General features: G+C 38.4%; 1 protein-coding gene across 1 annotated transcript in view; it reads left to right on the top strand.

Annotated features, from left to right (window-relative positions):
- Positions 1–2,893: 2,893 nt before the first annotated feature.
- The window catches only part of KIDINS220 (kinase D-interacting substrate 220kDa), a 75,356-nt gene continuing 62,333 nt past the window's right edge, over positions 2,894–15,916 (top strand). The window contains exons 1-5 of the mRNA XM_017744909.1: positions 2,894–2,971; positions 6,983–7,132; positions 11,367–11,465; positions 12,877–12,975; positions 14,342–14,440. Of these exons, the coding sequence (XP_017600398.1) occupies positions 7,025–7,132; positions 11,367–11,465; positions 12,877–12,975; positions 14,342–14,440 (405 nt within the window). The 5' untranslated portion in view covers positions 2,894–2,971; positions 6,983–7,024. The remainder of the gene's footprint in view (positions 2,972–6,982; positions 7,133–11,366; positions 11,466–12,876; positions 12,976–14,341; positions 14,441–15,916) is intronic.

Genomic DNA, 15,916 nt, shown 5'->3' with positions numbered 1-15,916 from the left:
GCGGGGCTCCGACGGCGGCGTGTGCGGGGCGGACTGGGCTCGGTGTGCGGCTGTCGGGGACAGCGCACCGTGGGTAAAGCGTTCCGCGGGTGCCGCGGGCATGGCCGAGAGTTCCTGTCACCCTTGTCCCGGGGGTGGAGGAGCCTCTTGTACCGTGTTTCTCTCCTGTCGACTCGGAAAGGTAGATAAGGGTTCGACCCGTCAGGAAAGTTTTTGGCATCTAATTTCTGAGGTAAAGAGTAACAGAACGGTTGAGGTTGGGAGGGATCTCCCCAGGTCATCGGGTCTAACCCTTCTCCTCGAGTAGGGACAACAGGAGTGGATCACGCAGGACTGTGCCCAGAGGTTGTTCGTCTGTCTCCGGGGACGGAGAATCTGCAACCTTTCTGGGCAGTCTGTGCCAGTGCTGGGTCACTCTCACAGTAACAAATGCAGAGAAGGGCAGCGAAGCTGGTGAAAGGTCTGAAGCACAAGTCCTATGAGGAGCGGCCGAGGGAGTGCTGGGGGTGGTCAGCCTGGAAAAAAAATGAGGCTCAGGAGTCGCCTTATCATTCTACAACTGCCTGAAAAGAGGTTGTAGCCAAGTGGGGATCAGGCTCTTCTCCCAGGTAACAAGCGATAGCACAAGAGGATGTAGCCTCAGGCTGTGCCGGGGGAGGTTTAGGTTGGTATTAGGAAGAATTTCTTCACAGAAAGAGTTAGACAGTGGAATGGACTGCCCAGGGAGGTGCTGAAATCACTGACCCTGGAGGTGTTTAAGGAAAGACCACTTTGTTGACATCGTGGTGTTTGATCATAGGTTGGACTGAATGATCTCTCAGAGATCTTTTCCAGCTTAATTGATTCTGTGTTTCAGTTTCTGCCCATTGCTTCAGGTCCTGCCACAGGACATCACTGAAAGAGTAGCAAAATGTCTTAAAGGTAGTAGGGCTTTGCCACTTCTCATATATGCTTAAAAATTGGTTGGAAAAGCGATTTCCTCTCTATAACTTTTGGTAAAGGATTAATGGGAGGAACAATACAGTAATATGTCTTTTGCTGGAAAAGCGTTTGAATCATTGCCTGATTAATTACCTGACACTCCTTCCCCCATCAAATAGTAAAGAAATTGAAAGAAAAACGGAAGATCTTTTTCTGAGATCAGAACATGTAAGAAAACCCGTCCTTTTGTCTACTGGTTAGGCATCTATTCTTTGTTCTGCCACAGTGTTTATTTAAAATAAATTGGTTATTAGGAAATTAAAATCTGCTTGAAATTCTGTGTGACAACAGCTTACGAAATGGTGCCATATTAGTTTAAAGTTCTACATCACATCATTCACTTTTTTCTTAAGTGGAAACACTCTAAAAGTTAGATTTTTGTCATATAACTTGTGTCTATGACTAACAAACCCTTGATTTTATCATACAGAGAAACGCGTTTGCCATATGAGACTGTGTAAGATGACATTGCAGACTTTCTTGTGCTTTTGTGTATTTTATACAGGTTTTGACAATTAATTTGTGTTGGTTGGTATAATTTAAAAAAACCTCTTAATATTGGTAACTGTTTGCTTCTGTTTGTATTTGTTTCTGTTTGCTTTCTTTTATTTGATGTATTTAAAACCTGAAACAGTGATCTGTAGGACTGAGCATCTTGTTTTTTGTTTTGGAATTGAACTTTGTCTTAGAATTCAGATGTTCTTAGCAATATGTTACTGTTCATTGACCATATTTAAATTTTGTCTTAAAGGAGGACGGATTTCTCTGATAAGTATAAATTCTGTTATCAGATACTTCACACTTTATTTTAACTCATTTTTTAACCAGGGTAGAACATAGGCATGTCTGATAGTTGCTATCAGCTGACAGCCAGCCCTGTATTTTAAATAGGGATTTACATCTTTCGAGTCTTTTGTATGTAATCCCCAGTTTCTTTCATTTTATTAAAACAAACAAAAAATCCGTCACTACGATATTTGGAAATGGCTGTTGCCTTTTGTGCATAAGGTAGAAAAGAAGGACTTGTGTATCTCCAATTTCCCCTACTTCTTACTGTGTGCAGTTATAATGGTTACAATAGAGACCTCCTTTTGTGCAAATTTTTTTTTAGTTTTATTGGTTTTGGGTTTCAAAATAAGAATGTCTGTGTGTCTAGCTGTAGTAGTTCACTTTTTGTGTCTTTTGATACTTTGGAGTTACACTATTTTGTTCTTTGTGATAAGGTAACAAAAAGTAAGGTAATTAAAAAAAATACTTCTCACCTGGATAACAGAAATGTGGTTGAGAGAAGTAGAATAAATGTTCCCAGATAAATAAGGAAAAGCAGAAATGCAGCATAAGGTCATTAGTCACACTGGAATTTCAGACACTGGAGAAGAGGTGTGGGTGTAGACTACTTATGGAAACTTAGATTTGTTGTTTCTCTCTGACTCTGAATACCATAAATTAATATTTTTAGAGGCTCATTTCAGCTGTTCTCAAAATTTGTTCTTTAAACAAAATGCTGGTTGACTCAGTCCCAACAGAAAGAATATTTTAAAATATTTGCCACTTAATGTGATGCCTGACTTGTGATCTCTTTGTGTTTAGGAAGGGATTATTACAATGAGGTGTTGTAAAGGCTGGGCAATGCTTGTTTTAGCAGCATTCTGTGTGGTGTGAGTAAAGGTGATGTTTCAGCATGTTTTTCATTTCTTTATGCCATCATAAAGCATGAAAATGTGAGAATATGAAACTGACTTGTTAGGTTTTTATAATAAATTTAATGTGTACAATTCTTGTGTTTCACATTTTTTAATTCTAATTTGAAAAGATGGCGTTTGCAGTTCTTAAGGGTGAAATGCTCTGCATTTACACATTTGAGTTGTACGTGCTCAGATTTCAGCAGCACAGTAATTATTTCCTTTTACAGTTAGCTGAAAGATCTGCCACAGTGGTGCATGTTGGGAAGATAGCCTTTGTGTCTGGAAAAGGAAGGAAGCATTAAAAAGTAGGCAACAGTTTTTTCTTAGTATGATGAAAAGTATGAATTTAATGTCATTACTATCCTGACTTTCTTTTTTTTGTTTTCAATAGATATTCTCAGTAATGCTAGTGTTGTTGACCAGTTTTGATCCTTATTCAAAAAAGATCACTGTTTGCACAATAAAAAAAAATGGGGAAGAGCTATGTAAAAAATATGATAGTTTGAAAATTTAGTGAGTAATAATATTTGTTATATAGTTAGGAACTGATAAGAGGTTCTGAGAATACATAAAACACCTGCAGATTTGAGTTATCAGGACCTCTGCTGTCAATATTGGTGCTGTTGAGAGAAATCAAATTTTTTTAAATTGACAAATTTTTGCCGTCTTTCCTAAACAGTGATAACATTTGTCTGCATCAGCTCAGGATGTGAGAGTCTTACAAAAACAGGTTAATCCCTGTGCAAACATTGCCTTCACCTGAGCATTTGTGCACTTTATAACTTTTCATGGTTCTTGGTGTGTTGTTAGTTTTATAAAATACCAGGATTTGCTGCCCAAGGGCATTGTGAGATTTCCAAGCTTGAAAGTTTGGATTATTAATGAAGAGCAGGTTTGTGCACTGGAAATTGGCTCACTTAGGTGGGAGAGAAAAATAATAGCATTAATCCTTATTGGAAAGGGGATTGGTTTCCAAGCACAATCCTGGTTTGAACTGAAATTTTTGTTACAGATTGTGAAAATACTTCTGCTGTGTCAAAGAAAAAGTAAATGTGTTAATTGAGCAATTAAGACCATTTATGTATAGGATGTTCTGGAATTATACTGGTTTTGCACTATATTTATGTAATTTAACAGGGATTAAGTTCTCATCTTTTAATTTGGTCAAGGGTAAGACATAGAGTTTTCTTTTTATTCCTGGGTTGTTTGAAAACTGAATATGTATTTCAGGAGCATTTTTCATCAGAGAGACCAGAATAGAATTACTTAGAATGGAATTACAGCTAGAGACTGTTCCTCAGAATCTTGGTTCAGTTTTTATCATTATTTAAAAGAAATCTGAAGCATGGGAGGAAATCACACTTCAGTGACCAGCACCCATATGGACTTGGAGTACAGTGCCTAATTTTCATAACATAATAACATATATTTTGTTTAATAAAAAGGTGGGCTGTGGCTGTGTTCAAGTGATGTTGACTTGCTGTCATGAGTGAAAGTCTAATGAACAGACCCATTTAGGCTTGTTTCGGGCATGTTTTTTGTTCTTGGTGGGGAAAAAATAAAGCAAAGTTTCCAAAAATCTTAATACCACCCTTTTTTTATTTACCTTTGTTTCTGGAGTGGTGGGGAGTGTTTTGTTTGTTTGATGGTTGTTGTTGTCCCTAGACTGTGCCTTCCCAAAGCCCTCCAGTGATGTTAATCTTTTGGATGCTCTAAGAAGCTTGCCTGAAAAAGGGCAAATAAAAGCATGAGGATATAAAGTGCATAATTATAATATTTGATTTTGTGATTCCTGTTTTTATAAAATAGACTGTTATTAATTCCAAGAAAGGCATATTATGTGACAGTGAAGCATAGGGGATAAGACATACTAATATTCTTGGAGATGGCTCACTGGTACAAATTTTTTATCATTTTATAAAAGTAATATTAACATGGAGTTTCTAAACACATCGCTAGACATGTTCATTGGCATTGGGTGCTTTGCTGTTAGTCAGAGGTTTAAGGATTCAGCTCTGCATGAAGGCAGAAGCTGCACTGTTGCCAACTGGAATTTCTGAAGCAGTATGCTTATCTACAGTGCAGCAGGGCTGCCTCTGCCCTCTGTCTGCTCACAGGGATCATCAAGGGAAGAATCTTACTTTGAGCAAAAAGCAATTCTGAGTACTTTCTTTCTTTTCACACTAGCTGAGAATTAATTGGTGAAATTTTGATGGCAACTGCAGAGTATAATTCATTTGGTGAGACATTTTTAGTCATGTTTTGGGGATGTTCTTAATGCAGTTTTCAATTTAATATTTGGTATGGAAAGTAGCATGGGTATTGAAGGTACAGCTACAGGAGAGAAGCTGGGAGACTGCACAGGAAAAGCAGAAAATGCCTGTGGTGGCAATGGAGCTAGCAGCAAATCACATTTCATGGATTTCTGTTGTCATATATAAAAACTAATGGGAGGAATACAGATGTGTGTGAATATCTAATGTCATTTTAGGTGACTGATTATCTGAGACACCTGCGTAGGGCTGTAAGATGCTGCTGTTGGCTGTAAGGGAGGTGGGCTGTTCTGGACTGGTAGCTGGATGCCAGGCAAGATGCTAACTTTCCTGGTATTTTTGTGTCTGAAATGGCAGTAGGAGCCTGTGTGTCCACCCTGAGTCAGTAAAATCTCTGTTTCTTTTCAAACCTTTCATTTTTTGGTGTGGTTTAGTGTTTTTTTTAAGTTTGCAACCTCTTAGTTGGCTCTTCCTCCTACTGAAGAAAATGAAGACAGATATATAACACCACTGTTGTGCTGCTCACCCCCTTCGATGGTAATTTAACTGTACGGTAAATGTGACGGACCTTTTGTTTTCTTAGTTTATTTATAGCTTTCTTGTGGGACGGACTGGCAGCAGTGCCTACGAAAACTGCTTCTGGGCTTTACAGGTTGAATCTAGATTTTTTTTTTACTTGTTTTAGATGAAAGTTTTAAACAATGTCTGTAGTTTCTTTTGTCACTAGACATTCATGTGCACCTGAATTGTATTTGCACGTACCCAGAGCTGCTGTCATCTTAACTGAGGTGTTAGCTGGCACTTTTTTTGAACAAGGCATTTCTGTATGTGGGTCACGTGGTGGCTGCAGTGCTGTAGGTGAGCTCAGGCTGTATCTAATAAACTGTGACAGTGCTGTGTATGACTATATATACTCACCTGGTAAAGGAGAAAGGATGGTGTTATACTGTTACCGACTATGTCAGCAATTGAAAGTGGAACTGGATAATTTTATTTAAATTTCTAAATCTAAACTAACTTCTCTGTGCTAAGCATGGTGAAGTTCCTGCTGTCTTCCTCTCATCTCTTTTTGTTCCACTTGAGTTGGAAGTGCAGAAAAATTCCCTGGCTGCTTTGATTTGAGAACAAAAGTAAGAACATTTGCCTGGGAAAGCCACTAGTCTTTGGCTTCTCCCTGGGAGAGAATAGCCTAAGCAGTAGGCTTTAGCTGATACTAAACTGGAGGTTCATGATCATGTCAGCCACTGGTGAGGAGAAAGGTGTGTAGGGGTGGTGGAGTCTTGTATTTAACCCCATGACCTGTTCTGCATCTAGTGAAACTAAATTTAGGTGCAGTGAGTGACTCCGCTTCTGTCGCTGTGTATGTATAAATCTGGCCCTGTAATACTACTGGTGCTCCGAACTTACTGGGCACAACTTTTTAGGAAGTCTGAAATGGTTGTTAGTGGTCTGCCTTAAGAAAGAAAAACCTTTGCTGTCTTGCATATTAAAGGTTAAAAACATAATCAGTTAACAGAAGCCATGTTAAGTTTGACTAGCAAGTAACAATGTGCCATCACATGCAGGCATGTCTGCATAAAGTTGGTGATAACTGATTTAGTAAATGGCGTTTCTCAGAGTTCCATATGGCTGCTATTTAGATAGAATCACTGTATTTTGTAATGCTGATTAGTCTCAATGCTCTGCTTATGCACATAAAGGATAAGGGTTATATTGTAAATAGTAGATATAAAGTATGTAACATATACAGATATTCCTGTGATGCTGTATGTACAGAAACTACTATGCATTCCATTCAGAATATTTATTTAGACAGCACATAACAGCTAAAAGAATTCCAGTAATTTTCTAAGAACTAGAAAGAGTTAAGACTTTTCATGGGAATGTAGTGCATTTTAATGCACGTCTCCACAGTGTTTTGTTGAGGAGAATGGCAGGTGTTTGTACCCAACCAATAATTCAGTAGCATATACAATTCATGCTTTCTAATGTCATACCTGTTACTTATGCTTTGCTGGTTTTTTTTCCTTTCCTGAAATGCAGGTAAGCTTTGTTATCTAGAGGCATTTTAAATACTGTGTGAAGATGGCAAGTCTGATGAGTCAGAGTCTGTTGACCTACGTAGAAGAAGGAAATGTTCCTGCTCTGAAAGCGCTTCTAGAGAAATGCAGGGATGTCGATGAGAGAAATGAGGTAAGATGATTTTTGAAAAGGTCAGTTTCACATTGCAGCTTGTTAGTTACAGAATGAATAATTAGTGAGATCACACTGGTTATTTAATATACAAATTTCAGTTTTGTTTTTAAGTGATTGCTTATCTTTGCATAACCTGAACACTGTATTCGGTCTCTGTCAGCACCTCAAGCATCTTTCATAGTATTTGCTTTCTAGAATGTTCTTCTGAGCTGGAAAATGCAGCTCCATCCTTACTTTGTAAATGGAGTTTATACCTAAGAATTGGTTCTTAGTTCACAGATGCAACTGCATGTGCCCTGTTTGTTTTGGGGTGAGACCTGGTATGATGATGATCCCTGCCTCACATCCTGGTTTTCAGTCAAGATACTTTGTTATACAGTCCAAATAAGAGCATATATTGCAACTTACATGAGCATGTGCTCATCTAGATGAAAAAATATGTATCTACAGGTTACCAGGAGTACGCGGAAGTATTGATACACAGTAGGGAGTTTATATGAGAATTATTCAGAATCTGTTGTTTTGATCAGTTTTTCAAATCCGCATAAGATGGAAAGAATATTGTTTTGGAAAGAAGTCCAATGGCGTATATTACTCAAACTCAAAAAGCATCATGCAAATGTGAAAACAATGTACAGAATTCAGCCTTACTGTAGTTATCAGATCTGGTTTCAATTAAGACAGCTTTCTTTCCTTGTTGGCACATTCGTTCCATGCTTTGTATGCACATACACGGAGGTATTTGAGATGGGAGAATTTTTAAGTTTCAGAGCATACACATTAACCTCACCACCTGGCATGTAGCATATGTGAGAAGGGGAATATCTGTTCCCTCTGCTGGCAATTCCTTTCAACAACATGGCCGAAATCAGAGTTCATGTTGATTTTATCAAGTGTCACTGCCTTCACCTTCTTTTCTAAAGTTTTCTTCACTTATTGGTGGGACTAAATGTAGTCTTGGGTTTCATTAACTGCCTTTGCAGAGATCATTTCCCTGATACCTATTGTTTTCAGTCTTCTGATCTGTTGCATTGGAGAAAGTCATTTCTGCAGACAGACGTGTGTGGTTTACATTAGTTTTAAACCCCTTACAGGGACAGTCCATATGTGTAATGATAGGAGTTTTGTTTAAATGCTAGCTCTTCCTTGGAATTCAGTGGCTTTGAGTGCAATTCAGTTTCCAGTTTTGGACCTGCCAAGTCATCTTTTCTTCTTGGGTAAAAAGAAAATACCAAAAGGAGAGTGCCTTTGGAGATCTAAAAAGATTGCTGGCAAGCCAAGGTTTGCTAATGCCTGGACCTCCCAGGCTGCAGTGACTTGTCCAATGGTAGGATCACCCACATTGTTTCCAATCATTTTTATCTTGACTGTGGCCAGTTGCCAGAAAAGCTGGAATGTCCCAGTCAGTTTGTGTATGGATGGTTTTGTTCATTAACACCATCAGTTTCAGTTAAGGAGGGGAGGGCTCAGCCTCTCTGCCTTTTCCCTGCTCATCATTCCGTTTGTGTGATTTCTTCTTTCTCATACCAGACACATGAATTAACAGCTAATGATAGATTCTTGCCTTGGGTGATAGACTTTGATCCTAACAGCCTCCGCTTTCCCTTGATGTTGCTTTCTTTCTGCTCTTGGTACTGAAGGAGCTTCTGCATGTTCAATTCTGAATCTTCTGTTCTCTCACAGACTGCAAGAGTGCTAATCTGTAAGGTGACACCACTAATTGATTTCCCTATAAAGATACAGGTGTGCTCCTTTATAATTTGGTCATTCCAATACTTAGACTGAGTTGCGATGTACATATAGACAGTACTTGATGTGCGTGTGAGAAATATGGGTATTTAGTTGTTGTGGAGTGTCCAGACTCTTTCGCAACTTTTGAGAACTAATCTGGATAGCACAGATGTGGTAATTATCTTTTGTTTCTGTGTTGGTGAAATCTTTGTGATGGCTGCTAAAACATTATAACATTCTACTTACATTTGAGAGTCTTCTAACAAAAAGGGAAGGATGTTTTCAGTACCCCTGTAGAAAATTTTACATCTGTCTCAGAAAACCAAAGCCAGTCTGCAGCTGTCTGGCACTTCTAACAGGAGGGAATAATTTTACCATCCACAGCCTCTTCTTTCCCAGACATACTTTTATTTGGATTGTATTATCCTTTTGTGTTATCCGCTTGTGGAAGACACTCAGACTGATAGCAATAGTAACTGTTTGAAGGAGGTGAGAAGAATGGTCAGGCTAAAATAGGGGGTTTTGTGTGTATTGGTAAAGCACTGCTTGGAAGGCATCCCTGGAGATTATCTAGCCCTGTGTCCTGGGGTGAGTTGGTTGGAGCCAGCTGGAATTGCCTGTGTCTGGCGCAGGGCAGTCCCAGCTTCTCTTCGCAAAGATTCAGTGCAGTTTCCTCTGGGTATCACAACGAGACACCTGTACTCAGTACGGTAGGTTCCTGTGTGCCCAGCCTGTCAGTGTCCCTGTGGATGGCAGCACAAGCATCTGGTGCATCAGCCTCCAACTTAGTCCAGGCTGCAAAGGTGCTGCGGGCGCACTCTGTCCCCTTGCCCCAGTCCTTAATGAAGGGCTTAAATAAGATCCCAGTATCGATTCCCTGCACTAGTGACTGGCCTCCAGCTGGACTTTGTACTGCTGATCCCAATGCTCTGAGCCCAGCACTGCAGCCAGTTTCAGTCCACCTCTCTGTCCGTTTGTCTAGCCTGTACTTCATTAGTGTCTGTGGTCGTTGTGGGAGACAGTGTTGAAATCCTTACTGGATATGGCATAAACAACGTCTCAGCTCTTCATCCACTGACCGGTGGTGTCATCACAGAAGGCAGAGTGGTCAGTCATGATTTCTGAAATCACTTGGCATGTGTATCCCCAACTTATTAGCTTGCATATCTTAAAGAGCAAAAGTTATGACTGTTTCCTCCTTCAAAGAGAGCTGTTCTTTTCTAAAAAGTAGTGGTTTATTTTCTCTTGATTTTTTGAGCATTTTAATTAATTTTTTAATGACGAGACCTAAAAATTGCTTCTTGTTAATACAAAATATACTTTAGGATCTAAAAGCAACAGTGTCCTTTTGAATGTATACAATGTACAGTTATAACAACATAAACTTACATGAGAGCATAATTTTTCTTTGTGAAAAATTATATTATAGATGTAATTAGATGGGCAACAGCTGATGGGCCAAAAAGTGTTTTTGAAAGAATCCATGCATTTCTCTAATTTTGTGTGTGAAAGAGTCATCAAGTATTGTTATTAATTGTAGTATTAATTGTGTCAGTTATGAAGATTAGTGATACTACTGTATTGTGATTCTGCATTCATTTTTATTCTTTCCAGGGTAATTGCTGGTATATAGCTCCTAACATGTAGCTTTTGCATTATTTAGAGACTAGATAATCTGAGTTTTCTGGATGGTAGAGAGAAAAAACAGAAGCCAGGTCAGGAAAAATTCTTTTAATTTATTAAACTTGTTGTAATTAATAAATTTACTGTAAAATTTAGCAAGTTTTACTTTTCATCATGCAGAGCAATTGTATCTCAGAAATTTGCTGACACGAAAGTAGTCTGATGGAAGGGTGACAGATTCTAACTGACTTCTATAACACTTCTGAAGGCAAATAAACCAGGTTTTCTGTCTTTCATCTTCCCTAAGATGAGACCGTCTGCTAAGAATCCATGTTGCAGAGGACAGGAGTGATGTCTGTATTTCTTATGCTGTCAGATGAAAGTGGGTTGTAGAAACTGACTATTTTTTCCAAGGCTTTAGCAGCTGTTCCTCTGAATCAGTGTGCATGTTTTAATGGCCATTGTGGTTCCTAGGGTAGACTTCTTTCTTTATTATTTTTTTAAATGTGACTGACTTGCTCCAAGTTGTAAAGATGTAACTCGTATTGGAGATGTGTTCAGCAAGCAAATCATTCAGAAAGGTAGCTATTTAATAATGTAACTTTTTTCTTTTCATAGCCCTTTTTAATGTCTGAAATGTTTGGGGTTTTTTGTGTTTGTTTTGTAATCTCCTGTGGGACAGGGTTCTATACCATGTTCTCCATTTTTATTGCAAGAATGCTGTGTGGTTTAAACAGCAGTCTTAATTACAACTTCTCACTGGCAGTTAAAAATGGAAACAACATTGCCCTGTAGGTTCTGGGTTTTTATTGTGTGGGTACGTGTGTCATTTTTATCACTTCCCAATGCATCTATTTTCCTGTCACTTGGATTTCAGAATGGCCAGACTCCACTTATGTTGGCTGCTGAGCAAGGCAATTTAGAAATTGTCCAGGAGCTTCTCAAGAAGGGAGCTAATTGCAACTTGGAAGATGCAGTAAGTATTAGTTCTTTATGTGGTGGTATGTAACAGTGGAGGAGCAAGAAATTACAAGGGGCAGGCAAAGAAAGGGAATTTAGGTTAGTGTTGAGCTCAGGAGGGAAAAAAGCAGGTGGGAAATGATGACATGTAAGAGAAATTTTATTCAAAATTGCTTAGCTTTTTTATTTCTCTGGATCCTCATGAGGAGTAGGGATATCCCTCAGACATTTAAAACATCTTGATCTCTGCTGAATCTTGCTGCTGTTTCTTCTGGGAAATTAGGATAGAGAAATACAGCATCAAAGATGAAGTCCAAGTGGTTTTGCTCATCTTGGTGTTGTTGAGGTATGTCAGTGGGTTGAATTTTTGTTCATTTGTTCGGGGTTTTTTCATTTGGTTTTGGTGTTTTTCCAGTAAATACATAGGGAGAATTTAGGTTAAAGGTTTATTTCAGGTGAAAGCCAGAACAGTGGCAGAGAGGCATTTCAAATTTATGAATTGTCTTCATGCCTCAGCAAAAGAGGTTGACTCCTGATGAAAGATGCCCAAAACAAGTGAATGGGACAGAGATATTGTTAGAAAGTTTTGAAAGGTCTGTATATTCCAGTGAAGAGTGATAAACAGGAAAAGGATATTGCTTGGGTTTGGGTTTTTTTTAACTTCTGCACTTAGTTTAAGTGTAGCAGTATGGACATTCAGGAAAGGTCTGCTATGGAATCTGTCACCTAAAAAAACCAAAGCAACAAAACCCAACCAAGTCTCTATTGTTTTGAGACATTTTATTATAATTGCTATAAATGCCACAGTTTCTATATTTCTAGGAAGGATAGCTACCTTATAAACTGTTGCTATATTTTATAAGTGTGTGGCATATAAAAAATCAGCCCACACTTGGATGTGCTTTGAGCAGTGGGGGGAAAATAAGCATAATGCAAGGGAAAATATATCTTCCCGAAGTGATCAGAAATGTGAAAAGCTGTGGTCCAGATTACTCTGCATATCAGTCCCTTGGGTGCTGTCACACACTGTATGTGGAGACCCACTGCCAGTGTTTTCTGTGGTCTTGGTTATCATGTTGTTCCCTCTCAGCAGTTTGCAGTGTCTTAACCTCATTCCCTAATCCTTTGGAGGTGCTGCTTTCTCCATATATTTATTAAGATAACCTGCAGTGAACTGAGGAGTGGAAAGAGATAGATATTGGGTAGGAGAGCACTTAATTGGAGCTGAGATTTGGAGTAGTTGCTCTGTATTTCCATGTGTGTAACTGGAACACTGTGAGTTTATTAGTACTTTTTTTTTTTTTTAAAGGACAGCTATTTTAAGGGCTTCTGTATTTCCATATGTTGTGGATTAAGCATTTGAAAAACAAGGTTACTTGTATTGAAATATTGAATATTACTTTATAACATTTTTTCTTTTTTCCTAGGATAACTGGACAGCTCTTATTTCAGCAGCTAAAGAAGGACATGCAGCTATTGTAGCAGAGCTGCTCAATTACAATGTCAGTTTGGAGCATCGGGATTTGGTATGTGTTGTCCTAGAGTAAAAATCAAATAGAAAAACAGTTTTGTGAATTGGAGATTTCCAATTCCATAAAATTAAGGAAAGATCTTTCCTTTTTACATTTTGTACTCATTGTGACTGAAATGGAAAAGAATATATAGTTAGATATTGTTTTTTACACTTGTAAAATGATTGCTTTAGTGTTAATAAAGGCATCTGGTTTACTAGGGCTGCTTTTCCCCCCTTAACTTGCTTTGGAAAAAAGCTAAACTGAAGAGCAGTTTGATTTTTGGGTGTGTTTTGTGTGGGTGAGATTTTCTTGCAGGAAGAGGGTTGGTTTGGGGTTTTTTTGTTGGGGTTTTTTTTTGGTAGTAGTGACTTTGTTTTTTTAAGTATTCTGGTAAAATAAAAGTTGTCTTTCCCAGAAGATACCTGTCCGTATTTACTTTTTCCCTGGGCAGCCGTGATTGTTCATACAGCAGTCCTTGTTTTCGTTCATCTTGCCAAATTTTTAAGTGGAAAAGTGGACGCTTCAGTCCAGCCCATCTAAAGAGTTACAAAAGCTGCTGACACCATTGTAAGATTAGATGGCTCTGAAGAGCTGTAAACTGTCTCCATTGACAGAAGATGAAATTAGGTACCTGCAAGGACTAATTTTGTTCTGCTTAAGTTAGAGTGGGGAAAACCACTATGGGTGAGTTCAAGTGCTTTCTTTAATTTAAGTTCTGCTCTGTCTGAAGCCTGAAGCATCTTCACTAACCAAGATTTTTCATTTAACATTAAGCAGATTCACATGGCCCAAGTGCTTGATTTCTAGACCTCTGTCAGTCAGAGGGATCTTTCACATCTCCAAAAGTGTATTATAAAGAAATAAATAAAAATTGTGCTTACATTTATTGGAGGCATACTGTTATTTTAAAATTAAATTTGTTTACGTGACCTTTCAAATGCCTTAGGCAGTGAAACTTCATTGTCTCCTAGTTTACAAACTTAAATGAACACACCAGTGTAGTTTGAAATTAATTGCTCTTATCTCTGTTACAGAAATCAAAAGTAAACTTTTTGTATTAATTGAGTTGGATTCTAGACTTTGTTTTAAGATTGTGGTATGTTTCTTGGGCTTTCTTTTTAGTCTAGTGGTTGAATCTGTGTGCATTTGAAATCTGAATTCAGTATTCAGCAACATTAAGGACATGATGTTTTCCCAAGTTTTGCAGGAGCCTATTATTTATTCTACATAAATAGAATTACAACATTATGTGGTCAATCCTTATTATATTTTGGATTTGCAGAATAGTCTTAGGAGAAATACAAAATGGAATAAAAGTCATTAGTTAGATTTCTAAGTGTTTTTCAGTTTTTACATTTCTTTGACTTGTGCTTGCCAGGGAGGATGGACTGCCCTGATGTGGGCATCATACAAAGGCCGTACTGAAGTGGCTAAACTGCTGCTTGAGAAAGGAGCAAATCCAAACATCACAGGAATGGTAAGGTTTAGTCTTAAACGCCGCCACCTCCCAAGTGTTTGAAGTCCTGAACTATACACTCATCTTATTATCTTGATTAAACATTGTGCATTTTTTGCAGTATGACATTAATCACTGTACTTTATAAAGGGCTTGCTTTAATAATCTGTGTGATTGCCACTGGCTTTCTTATTAATTTTGAATTTTTTTAATTGAAGCAAATGGGTGTATGGCTCATACTAAGATTGAAATTATCAGGAGAGGAAATAATAGAAAAGATAACTAGTGTATCTAATGTTACTTGTTTAACAACTGTCATTTTTCTGCATCTTTAGAAGTTAATGGAGTAACTAATGTGTGCAATTTAGAAACCATAATTTGCTTTAATTGTTTCATAATAGTTTAGAATATATGAACATATACCACTCATGTTGAAGAAGAAAAAAACCCTAAGATTTTGAGATTTAGTTTATTTTATAAGTGTTTTCTACAAAAGCATAGGCACTGAACAAATTGTTTATACTGTCAGTTCTCTGGTGTTTGAGGCAGTGAACAATGAAGGAAGAACCCCACTGGCCAGAACAACCTTTGTGATGGTTGATTTTCTCTGGTTCACATATGCAGTGTCTGTGTGCATGGCACAACTCCTCTGCAGTCCTGATTGGTTAGGGATATTGCACAGCTGTCTGTTGCTTCCTTTCTGCCTTACAAATGTTCCTATTAAGATGACAGTGTGAATTTACAAACCTTGTTGTCGTGGGTTCGGTTTGTAACCGGGCGGAAACACCAATTTAGTGTAGTGGTTTGGTCCAAAATACTCATTACTGTTTATCTGCTGTGAGATAAGGATTAGGAGAAATGCAAAGCAGGCACCAAACTTGAAAGAATATAAAGAAGTTTATTAACAGACCTAAAAGAGGGGAAAAAAAATTATACCACCTTCAGAACTCTTCTCCTCCCCCCACCTTCCTCCCTTCTCCCACTGACAGTGTAAAAAGACAACCCTTAAGATGTTCAGTCTGTTCACCACTTCCATAATAACCTTGTTCAGTCCATTTAGAAAGAGAAGTCTCTTCTTGCTTGTGCTATGAAAACATGATCACAACGAGACAGCCGCCCACTTCCAAATATTGTTCAGTCCATTTAGGAAGAGGAGTCTCTCTGCCTGCGTGTGAGTCCTTTCCCCCGACTTGCAGCTTTTCCTGCAACTGCTTTCGAGGGTCCACTCTTGAAGTTTTTTGGGGTACAATTTTAAGGTTGAGCCGTTCAGAAACAAAAACAGAGGCCCTTCTCCTTCCCTGGGAGCAAAGGGTCTTCATCATCTTCATCTTTAGGACTATCTCTGGGAGCATCTCTAGGAACTGAGGTTTTCTCCTTTCCCATTTGGAGCAAAAGTCCTCATCTGGTCAATCTCTCCCTGTCCAAACTTCTCATGAAATTACAGCTGCGTCAGCATCTGCCTATCTCAGCGCAGGTGCTTTTGCTCACGAGTTGAAC

This window comes from Corvus brachyrhynchos, unplaced genomic scaffold (genome assembly GCF_000691975.1).
Source record: "Corvus brachyrhynchos isolate BGI_N302 unplaced genomic scaffold, ASM69197v1 scaffold116, whole genome shotgun sequence".
NCBI lineage: Eukaryota > Metazoa > Chordata > Aves > Passeriformes > Corvidae > Corvus > Corvus brachyrhynchos.
This window is presented reverse-complemented; position numbering and strand designations above follow the sequence as displayed.